This window comes from Dama dama, chromosome 13 (genome assembly GCF_033118175.1).
Source record: "Dama dama isolate Ldn47 chromosome 13, ASM3311817v1, whole genome shotgun sequence".
NCBI lineage: Eukaryota > Metazoa > Chordata > Mammalia > Artiodactyla > Cervidae > Dama > Dama dama.
Window position 1 is genome coordinate 36,552,270 of NC_083693.1, and position 24,153 is coordinate 36,576,422.

Here is a 24,153-nt window from a genome sequence, read left to right on the forward strand (position 1 = left end):
GGTAACTCTAGAGCCATAAATTTGAAAATCTAGAGGACACAGATAATTTCCTAGCAAAATACAAGCTATGATACCTAATCCATAAGTAAACCTAAAGATCAATAACCATAAAAGAGATTAGAAAGTCCAAAATGGTATTTCAGGCTGAGTTTGTTCTGACCTTTAATGAAAAGATAATTTCTATGTTTTAAAACAATTTCAGAGCAAGAGACAAAGAAGAAAATACCACAGTTACCTTATAAAGCTAGTTTCACCTTACCCACAGTTCTGAAAAGGAAAAACAAAAGCTCCCCACTCCTACCACAAACCAAAAGGTCAGTTTCTCCTTTCAAAAATGAAAATATTCTAAGCAAAACAGTGGCTCCTTAAACCCAAAGCAGTATTAAAGGAATTATATTCCACTGCTGTACTAAAAAGTACTCTTGAATGCAAACTATACAGCCCAAGTCTAAATGCCTTAAACAAGAAAGGGAATTTATAGATTCATAAAACAAAAGAGTCCAGGGTTTGGAATTCAGGCATGGTGGCAAGCAGGTACTGAAATGCTCTCAGCACTTTCTCAGTCTCCACCTGCCCTTTCCCTAGGGTTGGCTGTGTGCTCAGAAGGAATCTCCTAAAAATACATCCAAAAGCTGGAAGCTTAGCAGCCTTAGTGGTCAGTATGTACGTTCTAAATGCTACAGCCCCAGGCCTGGCTGGCCGTGCAGCATAAGGGAGAGAGGAAAACTTAGTTCTGTTAAACATCATGTATTTACTTGTTCCCAAAACCTAGGTTACCCTGAAAAATATCCAAATTTCATTTTAGAAATAGGATTCTGGAAAAGTGGTAAATCAATCAAGAAAATCTGTTTCAGGGACAAATCAAAGGAGAAAAATCATACGATCTTATAAATAGATCTCAACCAGTGCCTCAAATTTAGCAGGCATTCATGGTAAAAACTCTCAGTCACTTTTTAGAATAGGAGAAAATGACTTAAAGCTGATAAGGCTTTTACCCGGCAAATATCAAAAGCAAATACCATTTAAAAAATATTTATTTATTTGTTTGGAAGGGCTGCTCAGGGCCTTTGTTGCTGTGCATAGGCTTCGTTTGGTACTTGTGATACATAGTCTTAGATGTGGGATCTTCCTGGACCAGAGATCGAACCTCTGTCACCTACACTGTCAGGTGGATTAACCACTGGACCACCATGGAAACCCACAAATACCATTTTAACTGGAGAAATATGAAGGCAGTTCCACTAAGATCAGGAATGACACAGAGTTATCCACACCCATGGCCACAATTCTGCACTGTTTTAGGAGCGCTTGCTAATTTAAAGATAAGAAATGACTGCAAACTGTGTAAATACTGGAGAAGATAGAACTGTCTTTCCAAAGGCAATCGAATATCTAAAAACAATCTAAGAGACTACACTAAAAATGATGGGAATTAAGAGTATTTGTTAAAAAAAAATCCAGAAGAAATGCCCCATGTAAGTGATTTAAACAACCATGAGGAAAGAGACACAGATGTATAGAACAGACTTTTGGACTCTATGGGAGAAGGCGAGGGTGGGATGATCTGAGAGAACAGCATTGAAACATGTATATTATCAAGTGAGAAACAGATCGCCAGTCCAGGTTGGATGCGTGAGACAAGTGCTCGGGGCTGGTGCACTGGGATGACGCAGAGGGATGGGATGGGGAGGGAGCTGGGAGGGGGGTTCAGGATGGGGAACACATGTAAATCCATGGCTGATTCATGTCAATGTATGGCAAAAACCACTACAATATTGTAAAGTAATTAGCCTCCAACTAATAAAAATAATTGGGAAAAAAAATAAAGATAAGAAAAACTTGAAAAAAAAAAACTACAACAACAACAACCATGAGGGCACGACTTTCTGAGTCTGCTTATGAGTCTATCCACAACTCTACTCTTTTTCCATCTAACAAACACTTTACTTGTTTCACTAAAGAGTATTTGTTGCATTGGTTATAACAAATATGATACTGTGCTGTGCTTAGTCACTCAGTCCTGTCTGACTCTCTGTGACCCCATGGGCTATAGCCCACCAGGCTCCTCTGTTCATGGGTATTCTCCAGGCAAGAATATTGGAGTGGGTTGCCATGCCCTCCTCCAGGGGATCTTCCCAACCCAGAGATCAAACCCAGGTCTCCTGCATTGCAGGTGGATTCTTTACCACCTGAGTCACCATGGAAGACCAAGAATGCTGGAGTGGGTAGCCTATCCCTTCTCCAGGGGATCTTCCCAACCCAGGAATTGAACTGGGGGGGCTCCTGCATTGCAGACAGATTCTTTATCAGCTGAGTCCCCCAGGAAGCCCAAATATGATACTAGTAACAACCAACTGAAAATAAAAATGGCAAAAATATTCTATTTAAAGTAATGATAACAAATAAAAGACAAGAGATTAAACATGGAAATTTAATGACCTATGTGAAGCTATGTATAAAATGTGATTAAATGGCAAAAACTCAGGTACAGGAAATGTGGGTCATTCTCTCTGGCACCCATACTACAGAGCCCTCCTCCCAGACTGGAGAATCTTTTTGTGCATCTTCCACTTTTCCCAGAAAGGGTTCCCTGGCCAGCACTCCAGAGAGAGAGCAGGTAGGTGTCCCAGGCTCCACCCGTGGGACGTGATACATCTACAGGGCACTCTAAGTGGGAGCTTGAGGCGTGCACTGAACCATTTTCAGCCCAGCTCTTTAAGTAGCAGACATGAACTTCCAGAAGGGCAGGAGCTGGACTCTGGGGGCAGAGTCCAGAGCCCATGGTCAGCTTGGCCAGCCACAAGCCCAGGGCTGATGACAGGGTCACTCCCAATAGCAGCTCCTCAGTGTGGTTTGGAACACTGCTCCTTTCCTGGCTTTGTAGCCTCCAAATCTGAATTCTGGTCTTCCTGGAGACTGACCTTTAGGGGGTCCTATAATAACTCCTTCAGAAGGATAACAGCTCCAGTTGTTTCTTTGAAACTCAGAACTGGAACTGATACATATGGCCTGAAACTGTGGAGGGCACAGTTGGCTCCCACGTGGAAATATGTGACATCTCCGAAATGCTGGTCCTTGCCAGAGACACACAGATGGCTCAGTGGTAAAGAATCTGCCTGCCAATGCAGGAGATGCAGGTTTGATCCCTGGGTTGGGAAGATCCCCTGGAGAAGGAAATGGCAACCCACTGCAGTATTCTTGCCTCAAGAATCTCATGGACAGAAGAGCCTGGCGGACTACAGTCCATGGGGTCGCAAAGAGTTGGACACGACTGAGCACTCACCCACTCTGGAGTCCAAGCAGAGTCCCAGGGGAGTGGATGTGCAAAAGTGTTTTAAAGACTATTTGGAATAATAACCATTCAATAATTAAGCCCCCAAATTGGGAAAGAATGATAACCGGAGAAGTGGATGTCTTAACAGACATAAAACTCAGCTGAGGACATCTAGGTGGCTTGAAATAGTTGCCATCTCTTTCAGATGCTCAACTGGACTGAGGTCCCTGGTCTCCCTCACCCACCGGTGACTCTGGTAAAGATTCCAAGACCTGGAGAGAAAAGTCTAGTTGGAATAGCTTGGCTGAGCACCAATGATGCACATATCGGGGCGGAGGTAAGCTGCCTCCAAGAACACAGGACAAATATCCTTCCAAAAGCTGCTCTGGCTTAGAGTCCAATCAACCCATAAAAGTAAGCTATAGGGTCTTCCCTGGTGGTCCAGTGGCTGAGAATCAGCCTGCGAATCAGGGGACACAGGTTCAATCCCTGGTGAGGGAAATAAAATCCCACATCCTTTGGGACAACTAAGCTTACAAGTCACAACTACTGAAGCCCATTCACACCCTAGAGCTGTGCTCCCCAACAAGAGAAGCCACTGCAATAAGAAGCCTGCGTACCACAACTAGAGAGCAGCCTCTGTTTGCTGAAACTAGAGAAAGCCTAGGCAGCAACAAAGAACCAGTGCAGCCAAAAATAAATAAATAAATAAATTTAAAATGAAGCCACAAGGAAAGCACCAAGCGGGTGTCTTCCTCTCTCCTTCCCATGGAAACATACACGCCCTGAGCTCCCCCTGAAGTTGGCACAGCCCTCAAGCAGGAGTCAGTGCCTGGGGCTCCACTGAGTCCTTGAGCTCTTAGCACCGGGACAAAGTCTGGCTCTCCTGAGCGAGCCTGTGTCCCCACATCTCAAAAGCCTCGAGGAATGATTGCATATGAACACAGCCCCACCTAGGCATTGACACGGAGGCTACTAACATAAATGGCTACATAGCTTTCTGGGGAGGGAGAAAGGAGAGACTGGGCTTGGGGGGCGGGGAGAAGGATGGTTCAGCACATCGAATGACCCGTTATCAACCCCAGGGGATGGACGCTGGCATTAATCTTGTCCTTCCGTTACTTCACTGAGGCTGTGATTAATTCTGAGACAAATTCTGGAAGCCTTCTGATGAGGTCCCTGACCTCCGCATCTCGGTGTGTGGGGGCTGGCAGATTTATCTCAGGATGTCCCTCCGTGCTCGGGTCACTGGAACTCACATGACAGAACTCTGCGGTGATTTTGCATGAATCTCTTTGCAGCATTGAAAAGCCAGCCTGGCCCCCCACCCCCCTAATTTATGGCCCGTCAGCCTGACAGGGAGGAGAAAGGGCCCAGTGGAAAGGGAAGGCCCAGGGGGCCATGTGTGTGATGCTTCAGCCATGCCCAGCCTTACACTGAGCGGGGTGGGGGTCCTCAAGGCTGGGTTTGACCAGTTTTCCTCCAGCACCTGTGGCTTCAAACAGGCCAGGACCCTGAAAGTTCCCACTAGGCTTGTTCTTCCGTTGTTGTTGTTCAATTGCTAAGTCATGTCCGACTCCTTGTGACTCCATTGACTGCAGCAACGCCAGGCTTCCCTGTCCTTCACTTTCTACAGGAGTTTGCTCAAACTGGTGTCCATTGAGTCAGTGATGCCATCCAGCCACCTTATCCTCTGTCGTCTCCTTCTCCTCCCGCCCTCAATTTTTCCCAGCATCAAGGTCTTTTCCAATGACTCGGCTCTTTGCACCAGATGGCCAAAGTACTTGAGCTTCAGCTTCAGCATCAGTCCTTGAGTTCTTCCCAATTCATTAAAATTTAAATTTCCATCTTTAAACTGACAGATTTTTTGTCCTCATATTGCTTTCATGATGCTGCTTTCCTCTGTCAAGGAAGCTTGACAGTGATGGTGGACCAATGTTTCTGAATCCCACTTTGCACATAATTAAGTGCACTGGAACACAGGCGTGCTGCTGATGACAGCAAAGCGCTGCTCTGTTCTCTGGTTCTCATTGCACTTTAGAACATGCACCACAGGATCAATGGGGAACATCTACTAACAAAATTTCCTTAAAACCCAAAGTCTGTTGAGGATCTAAGGTTCTGTGTGTTTTTTAAAATTGTGTGTGTGTATAAAACATCTAAGGCAAACAATATCTAATTCCCCGAAGACAGAACTTTTATTATAAAAAGCATACAATTAAGCTTTTAAACCTTCCCTGACCTTTCGGGGAAAACTAGGACCTGCTTTTTATTCAGATCATCAGACATATCACCTTTATTTTGGTCTTGATTTCATCACAGTCTATCTGTTTGCTAATTTAGCTGTTGTCTCTGCAACAGATGCTCAAATTATTTGTGGAATAATAAATCTAACAGAGGGCACAGACTTTACATTTTTCATCACATTAGTGCCGCTGCAAGAGAGACAGGGAGAGAGAGACAGACAGAAACAGAAAGACAGAGAGAGATAGAGAGGGACAGAGACAGGGAGAGACAGAGAGAAAGACAGAGACAGACAGAGACAGGGAGATAGAGAGATAGAGATAGAGAGTGACAGAGACAAAGAGACAGACGGAGACAGACAGGGAGAGACAGAAAGAGAGAGATAGAGAGGGGGGGAGAGAGAGAGAGACAGAAGCAGAGCAAAAGGGACAAAGAGACAAGCAGAGAAAGAGACAGAGATAGGAGAGAGAGCACTAATCTACAAGTGGAGAATCTGAAGGGGCCATTGTAACCTTCCTGTCAGGGAGCCAGTTGTCCCCATAGGACATGGCAACAATTTCTGCCATCCTAGGAGTCTTTACAAGATCTTTTTGTTCAAATGACACTTTCAAGGGCAGCAGAAGTTGATAAATTATGAATGTTCACAGCAGCCTCCCTGCTGATCAGGGAAACGAGGCTGCTGGTCTTGAGATGTTCCCACCACAGGAGAGGCCTGGAGCCAGCTGGACCGCGGGGGTGGGGACTTCATCTCCTCCCTGCCTTTTGTTAACGATGCAGAAGTGTGTTTTGGGGGCCAGACTCTGAGAAGTCATTAGTTAGCATTATAATCAATGCAGAGCCCTGCTTGGCCTACAGAAGCGGAGAGAGGGCAGAACACAGTTAACAGGAACACAAGGCGCATTTAGCATTTCTGTTCTGCAGAGACCCAAGTGAGGATGTTTGGAATAACAGAAACATCATAAAGAACTAAAATGAGGTTCTGGGGCCAAATTAACTCAGGAAATAGTGGTTTAGAAAATGAACCAGGGGCTTCGCTGGTGGCTCAGTGGTAAGGAGTCCACCTGCCAGTGTAGGAGACACGGGTTCAATCCCTGGTCTGGGAAGATCCCACACGCCATGGAGCAACTAAGCCCATGCACCACAGCTACTGAGGCTGTGCCCTAGAGCCCGTGCTCTGCAACAAAAGCAACCACAGCAATGACAAGCCTGCGCACTGCAACTAGAGAACAGCCCCTGTTCGCAGAAACCAGAGAAAGCCCGCACAGCAACGAAGACCCAGCACGGCCAAAATAAAATTAATTGTATTTTTTAAAAAACAAAACTGAAACGGCCTCTCTCCTGCGTGGCTCATCTGTCAATCTTCCCCTGCTTGTCACCACCACATGGGAGGGGACCAAGGACCCAGGTTGCCTGTATTCTTGTCCTCCCCACCACCCCAACCTCCCTCCTTCTTTCTAAAATAATCCATCCATCACATCGTCCACACCAAACACTCCCAAGAGCCACCAGGAGAAAAGGGGGAGGAGGAGTGGAGGGGCTGCTTTCTCTCCTGGGCCCCAGCTGTGGGGGTGACCACAGGGCGGTGGGGTTACCCCGGCTTGGCCTCCCACCCTGGGACTGCTGTATGACAGACACAAATGCCTGTCAGCCTGTGTTGGTTCATTCTTTGAGCGTAAGGAACCATCCATCAAGAAGAGCATTTTCATTGTTTTCTGGTCTCTAGTCCAACATAAAGGTATGTGACCTTCAGTGGTGACCTTCAGAGTTACGAAAAAGTCTTGCTCAGAGTGCCGCCGTGCTTCTCTGGGTGAAACTGGAAGCCTCCCTCAGCACCAGAGCTCCGGCGAGTCCTTAAGGAACGACTTCTGCTCATTGTTTCAGTGGTGTGGACACACCAGAGACAGGGCTAGAGATAAAATATCTTATCTTCAGGGGACAGATAAGAACCAAGATGGGAGGACGTGAGCAGGGCACATGGACACTGAAGTTTTCAAATTTCATTTTAATCTTGGGGTGGGGGCAAGGGGAAGAGGATACTCACCTAGTGTGAGGGTGAAACTGGGGAATGGCACATAAGAATTTCAGTTCCTGGCTTTACTTGAAGTTTCCCAGGGTTCCCAAGGCCCCTGGGTCCTGGGCTGGAGTGAGATTGCTTCTGGCTTCGTCCTCAGTTGCTGAGGGAAGGGGATGTGTTTTCTCCTTTCTGTGAGGTGAGGGGCCCTCCCCTCTGCTCTCCATCTGCTACAGCCAGACTCCTCACCTTGCACTTTGGTGCCCATGCCCTTGGTCTTGGCGAGTTTGCTGCTTTGACAGTGGGCATCTCACAGGCTCTGGGGGATGTGGTCACCAGAGTAACTGGTGCTCCCATCAGGTAAGTCACTAACACCCTCAAGAATCAGCCCATCTCAAGTACTGTTTTTCCTTCTAGAGAGCACGCTTCTAGCAAATATTGGTGACATTCTTGTTCTGTGACTCAGTTATGTCCAACTCTTTGCAATCCCATTGGCTGCAGCACAGCAGGCTTCCCTGTTCACCATCTCCCAGATTTTGCTCAAACTCATGTCCATTGAGTCAGTGATGCTATCCAACTATCTCATCCTCTGTCAGCCCCTTCTCCTCCTGCCCTCACTCTCTCTCAGCATCAAGTTCTTTTCCAATGACTCGACTCTTCGCATCAGGTGACCACCGTATTGGAATTTCAATTTCAATTTCAGCATCAGTCCTTCCAATGAATATTCAGGGTTGATTTCCTTTAGGATTGACTGGTTTGATCTCCTTGCTGTCCAAGGGACTCTCAAGAGTTTTCTCTAGCACCACAGTTTGAAAGCATTAATTCTAGCAGATATTAGAGGTCTGCTAACTGTGATACTGGCTGAGCTGGCCTGGCTGCAACAGGTGCCCCTGGGGCCAGGGTGAGGTGTGGGAGACAGAAGGGTCACCTGGGAGGCTGGCCCTGGAGCACATGGACCTCAGCTCCCTGCCAGGCCAGCCCCCTCCATCTGAGGGCACATGTTCTGGAGATGGTGTGGCTGACAGCACTGGGGAGGATGCTGGAGGGGGTTCATCACAGCTGATGCCTGCCCCTCCCAGCTCCCTCCCTGCCCTGTTCCCTGACACATGCAACCCCAGCTCAGAAGACAGATGGGTCCACACAGGAGAAGAAGCTTACATTGTGTTGATACTTGGGGGTCTCCTGAGGAGTGCTGGGTGATGGACCAGGGTCCCTGTTGTCAGGACAGACATGGTTAAGCTCCCAGGAAATGCAGCAAGTATGCTGCATTTCCATGAGCGGTCATGGGAGGCAGGGCAGTGAATCAATCTTGCCCATGGCTTTCACTCAGATCTAGGTATTGGAATAAGGCAACATGATCCAGTGGTGGCTGGAGACTGGAGGGATGTGAAAAGGTCCCCAAGCGTCCCAGCCATGAAGTCACATGAACAGAACCATGAGAGGACAGTGCCAGGCAGGTGTCAAGTCCAGCGGGCAGAAATCCCTGGGTCTGAGTCCTTCCAAGTCCACAGAGGCTAGGGACACACGGCCAGGGCTGAGATGGCCAGCTCCGTGTACTGCACGCCCCTGGGCTTCCTGCTCTCAAACTCTAGTTACCCTCAGACCTGGTCTCTGCTGCTCCCCAGCATCACTCAGGCCCCAGCCCACCTGTCACCTGCCCAGAGAAGACTGGGCTACCTCCACACACCAGACTGCTCCTTTTCTTATAGTCCTTCCTGTTACCTGTTTCTTCTGTTAGCTCCTCTGTCACCCACCTCTCTGCCTATAACGTGAGCCACACAGAGGATACGGAGCCAGAACTCATTTGACTTGTCACAGCACCCAGGACATTTCAGACATGGGGCTCTGCTTCTGTGTTTCTGTGAAAATATATCATCCAACGAATGTAAGAGGAATGGATACAGGACAGGTGAGGATTTATATGGAACCACTGTTGGCTGGGCTTCCCTGGTGGCTCAGGGGTAAAGAATCCACCTGCCAGTGCAGGAGATGTGGGTTCAATCCCTGGGTCAGGAAGATCACCTGGAGAAGGAAGTGGCAATCTACTTCAGTATTCGTGCCTGGGAAATCCCATGGACACAGGAGCCTGGTGGGCTACACACCATGGGGTCACAAATGAATCAGATACAACTTAGTGACTCAACAATAACTATTGGCTTACTTTAAACATATCAGTTCTTGTTTCGCTGAGAATGTCTTCTTTGCTGGGGAACTTTGGGATTTGGACTTGACTTTCAAATTGCTGTGTTAGCCATGACATCCGTTTGCTGATGATAATGACAAATTCACATGCAGATGAACTAAAAGAGAACTGTGTTACTACAGAGGGGACAATTCTGTGTCAAGTTTTCTTTCATCTTTAAAGCCGGGCATTTTCAACAACCCCAGCCGAAGGCTGTATCCTCTCCTCATTTACTATTCATCATGATGAAGCTGAATCAGGGTTGCCCTGGTTACGGTGGAGCTCCTCTGAGGTCTGTGGCTTCGTAATTAGTGTTGGCTTGGTTACTGGGTGCTTTCAATTTTGAGATTAGAGTGCTGGTAATAAATGCGGCTACAAGCATCATGAAAAAATTCTAACAGGCTCTGGAAAGAATAAGATAGTCATAAAATCAAGGTCCTCCTCCAAAATGGACCATTGAGGAGCTGTGGTCCTGACAAACTTAGTAATGAGAAATAAAATGGTAGAGGTTTCCCAGGTGGCTCAGTGGTAAAGAACCCATCTGCCAATGCAGAGACATGGGTTCGATCCCTGGGCCGGGAAGATTCGTTGGAGGGATAGCAACCCACTGCAGGATGCTTGCCTGGAGAATTTCATGGACAGAGGAGCCTGGCAGGCTGCATTCCATGGGGTCACAAAAGAGTTGGACACGACTGAGAGACTGAGCATGCAAAAGTAACAGAAAACTTTTTACACACTGCTATATTTAAAATGGATAACCACAAAGACCTACTGTATAGCACATGGAACTCTGCTCAATGTTATGTGCCAGCCTGGATGGGAGGGGAGGGGTTTGGGGGAGAATGGATACATGTATGTGTATGGCTGAGTCCCTTTGCTGTCCACCTGAAACTATCACAACATTGTTAATTGGCTATGCCCCAATACAAAATGCTTCTGATGTTAAAAAAAATTAAAGAAGTAAGAAAAAATAAAAAACAGTAACTGAATCATGAAACCATTAATTAGATGACTTCCGCTAAATGAATTGGGCTCTTACACGCAGAATGTTAAGTCTGTTATCAAGATCCTGCTTGGACCAGCATTCCGTAAATGTTCTTTGAGTCCCTGCCATAACCTCATTCTGGACCCCAGGAGAAGGTGGGGTCCTGGGGAGCGTGGAGGACTGGCAGAAGGAAGGATGACAAGGGATGTGGCCTAAGAACAAGGGTTTCCAGAAAAGAAGACAGGGTGGTGCCCTGAGCAGGCAGGAAGCAGACTGGATGGTCAAAACTCAGTCTCACCAGGCTGAGATAAGGGTACCCGGCTGCAGGAATCCAAAGTGTCTGTGAGCATCTGGGGACAGGTGTCCTGTGTCCGAAGCCTGGTCTTTAAGTTGCCTGGAGTTGAGGTTGGTCTGCTGCCAGGGGGTGAAAGGGACGAAGGGCACATTTAGGGTGGGAGAGTCTGAGATGTTATCCCCGTGCCTACACTTGTAAGGGACATGCAGAGTGCGAGGGCCTCTAGGATTCGTGTGTGCCCCAAGTGGTCCCTAGAAGAGCTAGGAGAACTCTGAGCAGCTGGATCTGTAGGGGAGGTCCCAGGGAGGATCTCAGACCTCAGCAGCTAGTGTCAGCCCAGGCTACAGCAGGGTTGGCCAGGAGCCAGCACAGAGCAAGTGCCACCCTGCCCACTTCCCACTTCCACTGCTGTGATGCCCAAGTCTGGGCCCCAAGACCCAGATGCCACCAGGGATGGAAAAGTAGAAGATGGAGAGGGGAGAAGTGCTGAATACGTCCTGGAATGAGGCAACATTAACCCTGGAAAGACTGTTCTCAGCTGATAAGAGACCAATATCACAATGCAGTGATAAGGGTCATGTTTATTTTTCCTACATCAAGGGACACAGGCCAAATCAAAGGGAGGTATAAAAAATGAAGAATGTGTTTCTGCAGTTCTGAGGCACCCTGTAAAAATGTCAACACACCACGTAAAACATAGGTCAAAAGAATTGAGACCAAACATCGTTCATAAGCATAAATATAAATAGGCTAAACTTACCAATTAAAGGAAACAGAGATCTTTAAAACATTAAGCTATATGAAATCAGCCAGACACAAAAACACACATATTGTATGATTTCACTCCTTGTGAGGTCCCTAGAGGTATCAAAAATCTCAGAGGCAGAAAGTAGATGGTGTTTTTCAGCAGCTGGGGGAGAGAGGAGGCGGGTAGTTAGTGTTTAGTAGAACAGTTTCTGTTTGGGAGGACGAAAAAGTTATGGAAACGGACAGTGGTGACAGCTGCACATCAGTGTGACTGTACTTAATGCCACTGAATTTCATGATTACAAATAGTTAAAATGGTACATGTTATGTTATGTGTATTTTACCACAATAGAAAAAAAAAGAGGAAAAGGACTTCTACCTTTATAAGCTGATTAAAATGCCACTTAATTATTAACTCATATGTGTAATCAAGAAAAAAATCAAGATGAGATGTTCTCCCCACACCTACACTCATAAGGGACCTGTGGGATGAAAGTGGCCCTAGAATTTATTATCATTGTTACCATTGATATAATAGACAAAACTTTTCTTACAGAGAAATATAAACTTTTAAAAATATTAGACAATATTTATGGAAGAATACTAAGAACTATTTTAACCCACAAGGTTCCTAAGTCCATAGGATTCTCCAGGCAAGAATACCGGAGTGGGTTGCCATATCCTACTCCAGGGGATGTTCCTGACCCAGGGATCAAACCTGCGTCTCCTGTGGTTCCTGCACTCAGGCAGATTCTTTACTGTTGAACCACCAAATTTCCTATTTATACTCATGGCTTTAAAATTGTTCAATGCCCAAAGAGATCACAAACATGAAAAAATGAAAGATCTGCTAAATAACTAAGTATCATTCAAATATCAGCAACCCCAGACAATTTGATTGATGAATCTTTTCAAAGAGCCATGAAACAGATAGTCCCCTTGGCATTTATATCATTGCATGTATGTTAGTCCCTCAGTCAAGTCTGACTCTTTGTGACCCCATGGACTGTAGTCTGCCAGGCTTCTGTGTCCATGGGATTCTCCAGGCAAGAATACAGGAGTGGGTTGCCATGCCCTCCTCCAGGGGATCTTCCCGACCCAGGGATAGAACCTACGACTCCTGTGTCTCCTGCATTGGCAGGTGAATTCTTTACCAAGAGCCCACCTGGGAAGCCCTGGACTCTGCTGACATTAAAATTATGGTAAGGGAATAATATGAACTCTACACATACAAATTTGACAATTTAAATGAGATGAATCAACTTATTAAAAATCACAAACTACCACAACTCAGGAGAGGAAACAGACAATTTGAATAGCCTTATACTATTAATGAAGTTATTTTTATAATTTTAAATCTCCCCCAAAAGAAATCTCCAAGCCTAGATGGTCTCATTAGAAAATCCTATCAAATGTTTAAAGAAGAATCAATACCAATTCTAAATAATTTCTTCCAGAAAGAAGACAAATGTTTGTGTGTGTAGCTCATTTTCTGGTTGACTTCTTTCTTTCTTCATATACTCTAGATACTAGTCCTTTTTCAGATATGCCACTGCATATTTATTTCTCCAAAGTGTATATACAGATGGAAATGAAACCCATGAAAAGAGGTTTAACATCATTTGCATCATGAAAATGCAAAATGAAACCATAGCATATCACTACACATCTCTGAGAATGGCTATATATATATATATATACTGTCAATGCCAAATGCTAATGAAGATGTGGAGAAACTGAATCACTCATACATTGCTGATAAAGATGTAAAATGTACAGAAGTGTGGCTGGAAAAGTCTCTTAAAAAACTAAACATACAGTTATAATATGGAAATTGTGTTCCTGGATATTCATCCCCGAGAAATGAAAACTTATGTTCACACAAAAATACATACGTGAATGTTCACACCAGCATTATTCATAACAGACAAAACCAGAGGTAGTGCAGGTAATTAGTTAAACATGCTGTCATCCTACATACCACGCAGGGCTACCCAACAATGAAAAGGAATAGACCACTGATATACACAACAACACCTTGGATGAACCTCCATGGAATCATGCTGAATAAAAAAAGCCAGTTCAAAATGGTTTCATACTGCATGTTTTCATTTACACAACATTTTGGAAATGTTGTTTTTTTTTTTTTTAGAAATAGTGAACAGATTTGGGGTCTCCAGGAGTTAAGAGTGGGCAAAAGGGAAATGAATGTGGTTATAAAAAGATCAGCATGAGGGATCCTCACAGTATTGAAGCAGTTCTGTGTCTTGACTGTGGTGGTGGATACGTGAACCTACATGAGTGACAAAATGTCATAAAACAATAGACACACTCTCACACCCATCCAGACAAATGAATATAAATAAAGATGAGGAAATCTGATTGTATCAATGTTAGTATTGTGGATGTGATATGTTATCATTGGAAGGAATTTGAAAAAAGGTATAGCAGATCTCTGGGCTTCCCAGGTGGCTCAGCGGTAAAGAATCTGCCTGCCAATGCAGGAGATCCAAGAGACGATGGTTTGATGATCCCTGGGTTAGGAAGATACCATGAAGAAGGGAATGGCAACCCACTCCAGTATTCTTTTTTTTTTTCCACTCCAGTATTCTTGCCTGGGAAATCCCATGGACAGAGGAGCCTGGCAGGTTACAGTTGATGGGATCACAAAGAGTTGGACAGAACTGAGAACAACACACAACAACAAGATTTCTATTATTTCTAATAACTTCATGTGAACTCACAAATGTATCAGTAAAGATAAAAAATTTTCAATTGAAAATTTAAAAAATTTTATATGAATCCTAACTCTTCCATTTCTATTCCAGAAACAAAAGCATTTTTGGGTGACATTTCTATAGGTGTTCATTGTGCTTTAAATAAAAAACAAGTCTCTGTGTCCGTTTTAACATGGCTTTGAGAAGAGATTTTTTTTCAGATCCAACATATAGGATGTAAAAGTAAGGATTTGTGGGATTCTGGTTTATATAAACTATCTGATTGATACAGACTTTCACTCTTCGCCCATTTCTAAAATAAGAGGCTTAGCCATGGATGATTTTTAAATTCCACTCTTGCTAAGTCTCTGTGTCCATAGTCTTCAACTTACCCATTCGTTATCCACCATGAAAAGTGTTTTTCTATTTTAAAATTTTTGTATCTATGTGAGATGATGGATGTTCACAAAACTTACTATGATAATCATCTCATGATATAACTCAAATCACGATGCTGTACCGGGAAAGAAGCTAAAAAGAGTCAATATATGTATATGTATAACTGATGTACTTTGCTATACAGCAGAAATTAACAAAACATTGTAAATCAACTAGATTCCAATAAAATTTTTTTTTAAATCACTATGCTGTACACCCTTATACAGTGTTATATGTAAATTATATCTCAATAAAACTGACAATAAAAAAAGGTCTGCCTAGAAGGGTGGGATGGGGGAGGAGAGGAAGGTTCCAGAGGGAGGTGATATATGTATAATTATAGATGATTTGTCCTGCTGTATGGCAGAAACCAACACAACATTGTAAGGCAATTTTACTTCAGTTAAAAAAAATAAATTTTAAAAAGCTCTATTGCATCACAAGGTACTAAATACTGATTTAAATCCATATCAATCAATGTAAAAAGTTAAGAAAAAATATGCTCTATAATATTTGTCACAAAGGGAAAGCACCTTTATTTTCTCAGCTTATATGGCTGTCCACCTGGAAACTAAAAGGTAATTTTGGGAACAGTTTTAGAGTCAACAAAATATTTCAAAATATGAAATATTAAAAAATCAATAGCATTTTGGCTTCCAAGAAGATGATGGAGCTGTGCCTTTCCCTACTCTTCTGAGAACAACTAAAAACACTGGACACTGTTTATAAAAATGCCGGCAGCAGTTCAACACAGCGCCTGACCTCTCAGAAATGATGGCCAGTGCATGGGGAGCTATGAGGACATTGTTGTTGTTCAGTCATTCAGTTGTGTCTGATTCTTTGCAACCCCATGGACTGCAGCACGCCAGGCTCCCCAGTCCTTCACTATCTCCTGGAGTTTGCTCAAACTCACGTGCATGGAGTTAGTGATGCCATCCAACCATCTCATCCTCTGCCACCCCCTTCTCCTGCCCTCAGTCTTTCCCAGTATTAGGATCTTTTCCAATGAGTCAGCTCTTCACATCAGGTGGCCAAAGTATTGGAGTTTCAGCTTCAGCATCAGTCTTTCCAATGAATATTTGGGGTTGATTTCCTTTAGGATTGACTAGTTGGGACTCTCAAGAGTCCTCTCCAGGACCACAATTCGAAAGCGTCATTTCTTTGGGTTCAGCCTTCTTTATGGTCCAACTCTTACATCCATACATGACTACTGGAAAAACCATAGCTTTGACTACACTGACTTTCATCAGCAAAATGTCTCTGCTTCTTAATATGCTGTCTAGGTTTGTCAGCTTTTTTTCCAAGGAGTAAACATCTTTTAATTTCATGGCTGCAGTCACCATTTGCAGTGATTTTGGAGGCCAAGAAAATCAGAGGCGTGGCTCTAAGTTAAAGAAACAAATGCCAGTGCCCCATACTCTGCCACCAGGGTCACATCAGGGGTCACTTGGCACTTGCACCGAATGTCACGGGACACATATTGATCTCCACCCCAGCCACACACCACATACCACATGCATGTTTCAATACAACCAAACCAGAAGCCAACTCATGATAAAAAATAACGGTTTCATTCAACAAACAAAAATCACCCCCTCCCAAGTCCACAGCAGACCATCTACAATTTTCCAGGATTGAAAAGATAATTCTCTTTTTAAATTGGAAAATGAGAACTAAATTGTTTGGATGCACTCATTATCAAGCTTATATGTTATCTCAGCACTTAAAACAGACTTACAAAATTGATTTTCAAAAATTTAGTGGAAAGAAAAATCAATGCAACAAATGTTAGAATATAATCACTACTTCAGTTCAGTTCAGTTCACTCAGTCTGACTCTTTGTGACCCCATGAACTGCAGCAAGCCAGGCCTCCCTGTCCATTACCAACTCATGTTCATTGAGTCGGTGATGTCATCCAACCATCTCATCCTCTGTCATCCCTTTCTCCTCCCATCCTCAATCTTTCCCAGCATCAGGGTCTTTTCAAATGAGTCAACTCTTCACATGAGGTGGCCAAAGTACTGGAGTTTCAGCTTCAGCATCAGTCCTTCCAATGAACACCCAGGACTGATCTCCTTTAGAATAATGGTTGGATCTCCTTGTAGTCCAAGGGACTCTCAAGAGTCTTCTCCAACACCACTAAAAATAATCAATTCTTTGGCGATCAGCTTTCTTTATAGTCCAACACTCACATCCATACATGACTACCAGAAAAACCATAGCTTTGACTAGATGGACTTTTGTTGACAAAGTAATGTCTCTGCTTTTTAATATGCTGTCTAGGTTGGTCATAACTTTCCTTCCAAGGAGTAAGTGTCTTTTATTTATTTATTTAGTAACTGCCTTTTAATTTCATGGCTGAAATCACCATCTGCAGTGATTTTGGAGCCCCAAAAAATAAAGTCTGACACTCTTTCCACTGTTTCCCCATCTACTTGCCATGAAGTGATGGAACGGGATGCCATGATCTAAGTTTTCTGAATGTTGAGCTTTAAGCCATCATTTTCACTCTTCTCTTTTACTTTCATCAAGAGGCTCTTTAGTTCTTCTTCACTTTCTGCCATAAGGGTGGTGTCATCTGCATATCTGAGGTTATTGATATTTCTCCCAGCAATCTTGACTCCAGCTTGTGTTTAATCCAGTCCAGCGTTTCTCATGATGTACTCTGCATATGTTAAATAAGCAGGGTGACAATATACAGCCTTGACGTACTCCTTTTCCTATTTGGAACCAGTCTGTTGTTCCATGTCCAGTTCTAACTGTTGCTTCCTGACCTGCATACAGGTTTCTCAGGAGGCAGGTCAGGTGGTCTGGTATTCCCATCTCTTTCAGAATTTTCCACAGTTTATTGTGATCCACACAGTCAAAGGCTTTGGCATAGTCAATAAATCAGAAATAGATGTTTTTCTGGAACTCTCTTGCTTTTTTGATGATCCAGCAGATGTTGGCAATTTGATCTCTGGTTCCTCTGCCTTTTCTAAATCCAGCTTAAACATCTGGAAGTTCACGGTTCACGTATTGCTGAAGCCTGGCTTGGAGAATTTTGAGCATTACTTTACTAGCGTGTGAGATGAGTGCAATTGTGCAGTAGTTTGAGCATTCTTTGGCATTGCCTTTCTTTGGGATTGGAATGAAAACTGACCTTTTCCAGTCCTATGGCCACTGCTGAGTTTTCCAAATTTGCTGGCATATTGAGTGTAGCACTTTCACAGCATCATCTTTCAGGATTTGAAATAACTCAACTGGAATTCCATCACCTCCACTAGCTTTGTTTGTAGAGATGCTTCCTAAGGACCACTTGACTTCACATTCCAGGATGTCTGGCTCTAGGTGAGTGATCACACCATTGTGATTATCTGGGTCGTGAAGACCTTTTTTGTACAGTTCTTCTGTGTATTCTTGCCACCTCTTCTTAATATCTTCTTCTTCTGTTAGGTCCCTACCATTTCTGTCCTTTATTGAGCCCATCTTTGCATGAAATGTTCCTTTGGTATCTCTAATTTTCTTGAAGAGATCTCTAGTCTTTCCCATTCTGTTGTTTTCCTCTATTTCTTTGCATTGATCGCTGAGGAAGGCTTTCTTATCTCTCCTTGCTATTCTTTGGAACTCTGTATTCAAATGGGTATATCTTTCCTTTTCTCCTTTTCTTTTCGCATCTCTTCTTTTAACAGCTATTTGTAAGGCCTCCTCAGACAGCCATTTTGCTTTTTTGCATTTCTTTTTCTTGGGGATGGTCTTGATCCCTGTCTCCTGTACAATGTCATGAACCTCCATCCATAGTTCATCAGGCACTCTGTCTATCAGATCTAGTCCCCTAAATCTATTTCTTACTTTCACTGTATAATTATAAGGAATTTGATTTAGGTCATACCTGAATAGTCTAGTGGTTTTCCCCACTTTCTTCCATTTAAGTCTGAATTTGGCAATAAGGAGTTCATCATGTGAGCCACAGTCAGCTCCCGGTCCTGTTTTTGGTGAGTGTATAGAGCTTCTCCATCTTTTGCTGCAAAGAATATAATCAATGTGATTTCGGTGTTGACCATCTGGTGAGGTCCATGTGTAGAGTCTTCTTTTGTGTTGTTGGAAGAGGGTGTTTGCTATCACCAGTGCATTCTCTTGGCAAAACTCTAGACATCTAAAACAGTGCTACACTAATAGGGACTGGTTTACTAGTAGAACCAATATTGATTTGGGAGAATTTTTAAAAAATGAATCATCATGAATTCCTCAGACAATGCTAAAACATCAGAATAAACCCAAGGATACAGTAAAATTATTTTTGAAATCACTTTCATGTAAAATCAAAGTCCATGACCTTTATCAAACAGCTTGCCTTTCATTACTCACCAACTGACAGCCTTCCAGGGAGCTGACGAGCTGAGCGTTCTGACAGGAAAGGATTGAACCAGCCAAGTTCAGCATCACACACACTGCCGAGAGCAGCATGAAGAAGGTTATCTGGAAACAAACCAGATAAGGAATTGATCATTTACTGGGAGAGACCAGAGGAAAAACTATTTGGCTTTCAAAAAACTTTCAGACCATCAAATAATCGCACGAATAACATTTCTGTTTCCAAGGAAAGCATTGTTAAAAAATTTAAAATCATATTACCTTAAATCAAATAGAAAAGGTAGTGTCTGAAAAGACATAGCCAGAAACCATGATTTTATTTGAAATATAAAAATATTTTAGAAGCTAAACTTGAAAATACTATACATTCCATTTTTTATAGCATTACTGATAACATACTAAAAAATAAGTGATATGTAAATTACTGAAGAAAATCAAGTGATAGAAATATATTTATTAGAAAGTCTATGTCTTTTAATTTTTATTATGGAAAAGTTGATACACATGTAAAACCAAAGAAAATAGTATAATGAATCCCACCCACATACTCATCACCCAGCATCAGGGGTGATTAATCCAGTCACCATCAGTTTTATCATTTATACTCTCTCCCCTCCAAATTATTTTGTAGCAAATATTAGACAGCACATGACTTCATCCTTAAATATGTCAGTGTCTATTTCTAAAATAATAAAACTTTTTGAAAACATAAAATGCTGCCATCATGTCTGATAATAATGCATTAACATATTTAAAATTCACACTTAACTGTTTCAACCTTTCTTCATATTTTGTTTGAATCAGGTTACACAAGATACAAAGGAGTTCCATACAGTGAAACTGGTGGCTCTGAATTTTAGATATTTTTAAATTAATGTGCTTTTCCTTCCACTATGGGCCTTTTCTTCCTTGAAATCTGTTCACTAATCCTTTAGAGTTTTCTATAGCCTACACTTTGCTTGTCTCCTGTCACTTAATGTTTCTCCATCTTCTGTAAATTTTGTAATTTCATGGATAGATCCAGAGGTTGATCAGATTCAGACTAACAGAAGGTAAATAATATCACTCTGTGATCTTAGCAGCCATTTAAAAAACTTTATTTAAATTTATTCTTAATTGGAGGGTAATTGCTTTACAATGTTGTTAGTTTCTGCTGTACAACAGTGTGAATCAGCCCTAAGTGTACACATACCCCCTCCCTCTTGAACCTTCTTCCCCCCAATCCCACCCCTCTAGATCATCACAGAGCACTAGGTTGAGTTCCCTGTGCTATACAGCAATTTCCCATTAGCTATCTATTTTACACACGGTAGTATATATATCAATGCTACTCTTTCAATTCATCCCACCTTCTCTTTCTCCCATTGTGTCCACAAGTCTGGTCTCTACATCTGTGTCACCATTCCTTAGCAGCCATATTTCAGGATTGCTGAGGTCCATTCATCTATTAGGGTTTCCAAATTAGTGCTAGTCTAAAGCCATCGTTTCTACTCTCTTTATTCATGGAAATCAAGATATAGAAGGAGACGCTTCCTCATCAACTGTTTTCCTTAAAGTATAGGTTCGTATAGGGAAAGGATACATGTTAGATTCTTTCCATTTATCTTCCAGATTTCAAAATAATTAGCTGATATGTTGCCAGACTTGCAAAATAAACTCAAGCCTATGTGGGTTAGTTAATATTCTTGCTACACTTAAATCTAATGAAAGAAAACTTTAAAAAGTATAATCAAGAAGGGGGAGAGTATCATGAAAACTTGCACTTTGAAATGGGGAAAAAAAAAAATACTGGATCCTGTCTAGTGCACCTTTCTGAGTTGCCTGTGCTTGCTGTCTTTGTTTTACAACTCAGTAAGATGTAGAATATTCATGCTAGTGCAATGATTTTTGACACTAGAAATATAACTGAATTTTATCTGGTGGAATGCAATGATTACCCCTCCATGGATGCTGACCACTTTTACATCTTTTGTAAATTCATTTCTGCATTCTTGATTGCCTATGTGTGTACATTCTGTGAATTCTCTTTTAGACTGGTAGTGACATCTTACTGGTTCCTTCATTAAAGAACGAGTCAAATACAACCTTTTTCACACAATTAAAAAAAATTAGTTGGGTCCCTAGTTTTCTTCAAAGGTATTGTTTGTTCAGAGTGTGTGTATGTATTTGAGTCATTATGAAGGATAAACTTAAACACGTTGGATATGTTTCAGTCACTGGAGTCATTAGCAAGAGAGACTCAATTCAAGTTGACACAATACTAACTTACTTTGGAAGTTATCATGTTCCAGGGTCATCATACACATTTCTTGCCCTAGTCCTGAAATCAGACATTTCACCAGTAAACCCTGATTCCTTTCAAAGAGAATGGTGCCGAGGAATAGATGCTTTCAAACTATGGTGCGGGAAAAAACTCTTGAGAGTCCCTTGGACTGCAAGCAGATCTAACCAGTCAATCCTAAAGGAAATCAACCCTGAATATTCATTGGAAGGACTGATGCTGAAGCTGAAACTCCAATACTTTGGCCACCTGATGAGAAGAGCCAACTCATTGGAAAAGACTCTGATGCTGGGAAAGATTGAGGGTAGGAGGAGAGGATTTGACAGAGGATGAGATGGTTAGATAGCAACACCAACTCAATGGACATGTATTTGAGCCAACTCTGGGAGACAGTGGAGGACAGGGAAGACTGATGTGCTGCAGTCTATGAGGTCGCAGAGCTGGACAAGAATTATCTGAAAAACGTTTAGATAACACACTTTTCAAGCTAAAGGTGCTCTTGCCACTTGGGTGGTCACTGTTTTAAGCATTTTCAGTTGTTAGGTATAACATATCATGTGTTCATACTGCAATCTTGGATTCAAATTCACAACTACAGGGTTTTTATTTAATCACATCAACCTTATATCTCTACTTCCTTTCAACCATGCCCCAAACCTTACTTCTCATTATAATTAACCATCTGATTTAATCTCATGATACCCACAAGTCTCAAAATAACAATGCTAATACTACCACCAAAAACATGATTATTGAAAACAAAGATTTTTCTGTTTCCTTTTATTCTTAGAGAACATTCTACCAGGATATGTAGCCAAATTATGGTGTCCTAGAGTCACCATGGTTCCCTTATGTGTGGTTATGCTACCAACTGGGAACCTAGGTTATTGTCTCATTTTTGTTAGGGATGGTTTTCTGAGTTTATATTGCTTGCAATTATATAAAAGAATCAAAGTCCTATCCATAAGAGTTTTAAATAAGTCTAGCTTTTATTCTATCTCATCCCTCATCCATTCTACTTCCTCCCTTCTCCTAGAGGTAGCTTTTTTTTTTTTTTTGGGCATGCTTCATAGCTTGTGTGATCTTAGTTTCCCAACTAGAGGTTGAACCCGGGGCCCCTCGGCAGTGAAAGCTCAGAGTCCTAACCACTGGACCACCACGGAATTTCCTTTCTTTTTTTAAACTTAGGTGAGGTCATGACATTTGGAGGGGCTACGTACCTTGAGTCCACTCTGGGATTCTACACTTTGCAGTACCTTCTATAGGTGTTGGCTCATAAAAAGTGAAGACCTAAGGGTTATTTAGGCCTCAAGCAGTCATAGACTCTGATGAAAGTTCAGGCAAAGTTTTGACAGATCGACTCTTCCAAAATAATTTTATTTCAATCTTCCAATTTATCCCTCCCCCAACACTGTAAATCAACTTACCCCAGTAAAAGTTATAAAATAATGGGGAAAAAAACCCCAATTTGATTCCATTTGGTGCCATGTGCCACTAAGTATACCTGTACTTCTTTTCTAGACACACACCTTAGGTTTGCTGTAAGCATATTTACTTCCTTTGTGCTCCTCTCCGTCCTCCTCCCCCTGATTTGACTGTGCCCCTCTGATCTTCATGCTTTCAGTGGACAGGCCACATTTCAACTCTTCTTCTCTCAGTTGTATTGTTCTTTTAAAAATCTTTGTTGGGCATCCAACTCCTACCTAATCTTTATCCTAAACCACCTGAATCCATTCAGGTGTTTTAACAATGAGAGTGACAACTATAACACAGATTTGATTTTTGCCTGAGAATGTGATTTAATTAGCCTTCTGTTTTATTTACCAATTGGGCGTTCAGATGCAGTTACATATCAACATACTTCTGTATTCTGTTCATTCCTGGATACAAACCAGTCAAATATTTTCTGAGTTCATCTCTTTCCTGTTTGCTTTCCTAAATGTAGCCACAGCCACCAACACTTCTGCTACCAATGTACTGTTTAACTTCAGTGTCATTGGGTTCATTAGGTGTACAACCTGCTCAAGTCACTACAAAAAGGGCTTTTACCAAATGCTTTTCCATTATATCACACTTCTTTCCAATGTCCCCAGTATTAGCTTCCTCAACTTCTGAATCATTCAGGATAGGACAGGTTACAAATAACTCCAGAATCTTGGTGTCCTAACACAGCAGAAATACTTTCTCCTGTTACATGACCAAAGCAGGTCAAATGGGTTTTGCCTCAGGTTCACTCGGGGCTTCCCTGATAGCTCAGCTGGTAAAGAATCCACCTGCAATGCAGGAGACTCCAGTTCAGTTCCTGGTTGGGAAGATTCCCCTGGAGAAGGGATAGGCTACCCACTCCAGTATTCCTGGGCTTCCCTTGTGGCTCAGCTGGTAAAGAATCCAAAAGCAATGTGGGAGACCTGGGTTCAATCCCTGGGTTGGGAAGATCCCCTGGAGAAGGGAAAGGCTACCCACTCCAGTAATCTGGCCTGGAGAATTCCAAGGACTGTATAGTCCACGGTGCCGCAAAGAGGTGGACACAACTGAACGACGTGCACTTTCACTTTCAGGTTCACTCAGGCTGCTGCTGTTTAGTTGATAAGCCCTGTCCGACTACTTGCTACTTCATTGACTGCA

At 42.6% G+C, this 24,153-nt stretch overlaps 1 protein-coding gene across 1 annotated transcript in view; it reads right to left on the reverse strand.

The window, feature by feature from the left end:
* The window catches only part of ENTREP2 (endosomal transmembrane epsin interactor 2), a 235,219-nt gene that overhangs the window by 35,111 nt on the left and 175,955 nt on the right, over window positions 1-24,153 (reverse strand). Inside the window, exon 3 of the mRNA XM_061159101.1 lies at window positions 19,242-19,352. Within this exon, the coding sequence (XP_061015084.1) occupies window positions 19,242-19,352 (111 nt within the window). The remainder of the gene's footprint in view (window positions 1-19,241; window positions 19,353-24,153) is intronic.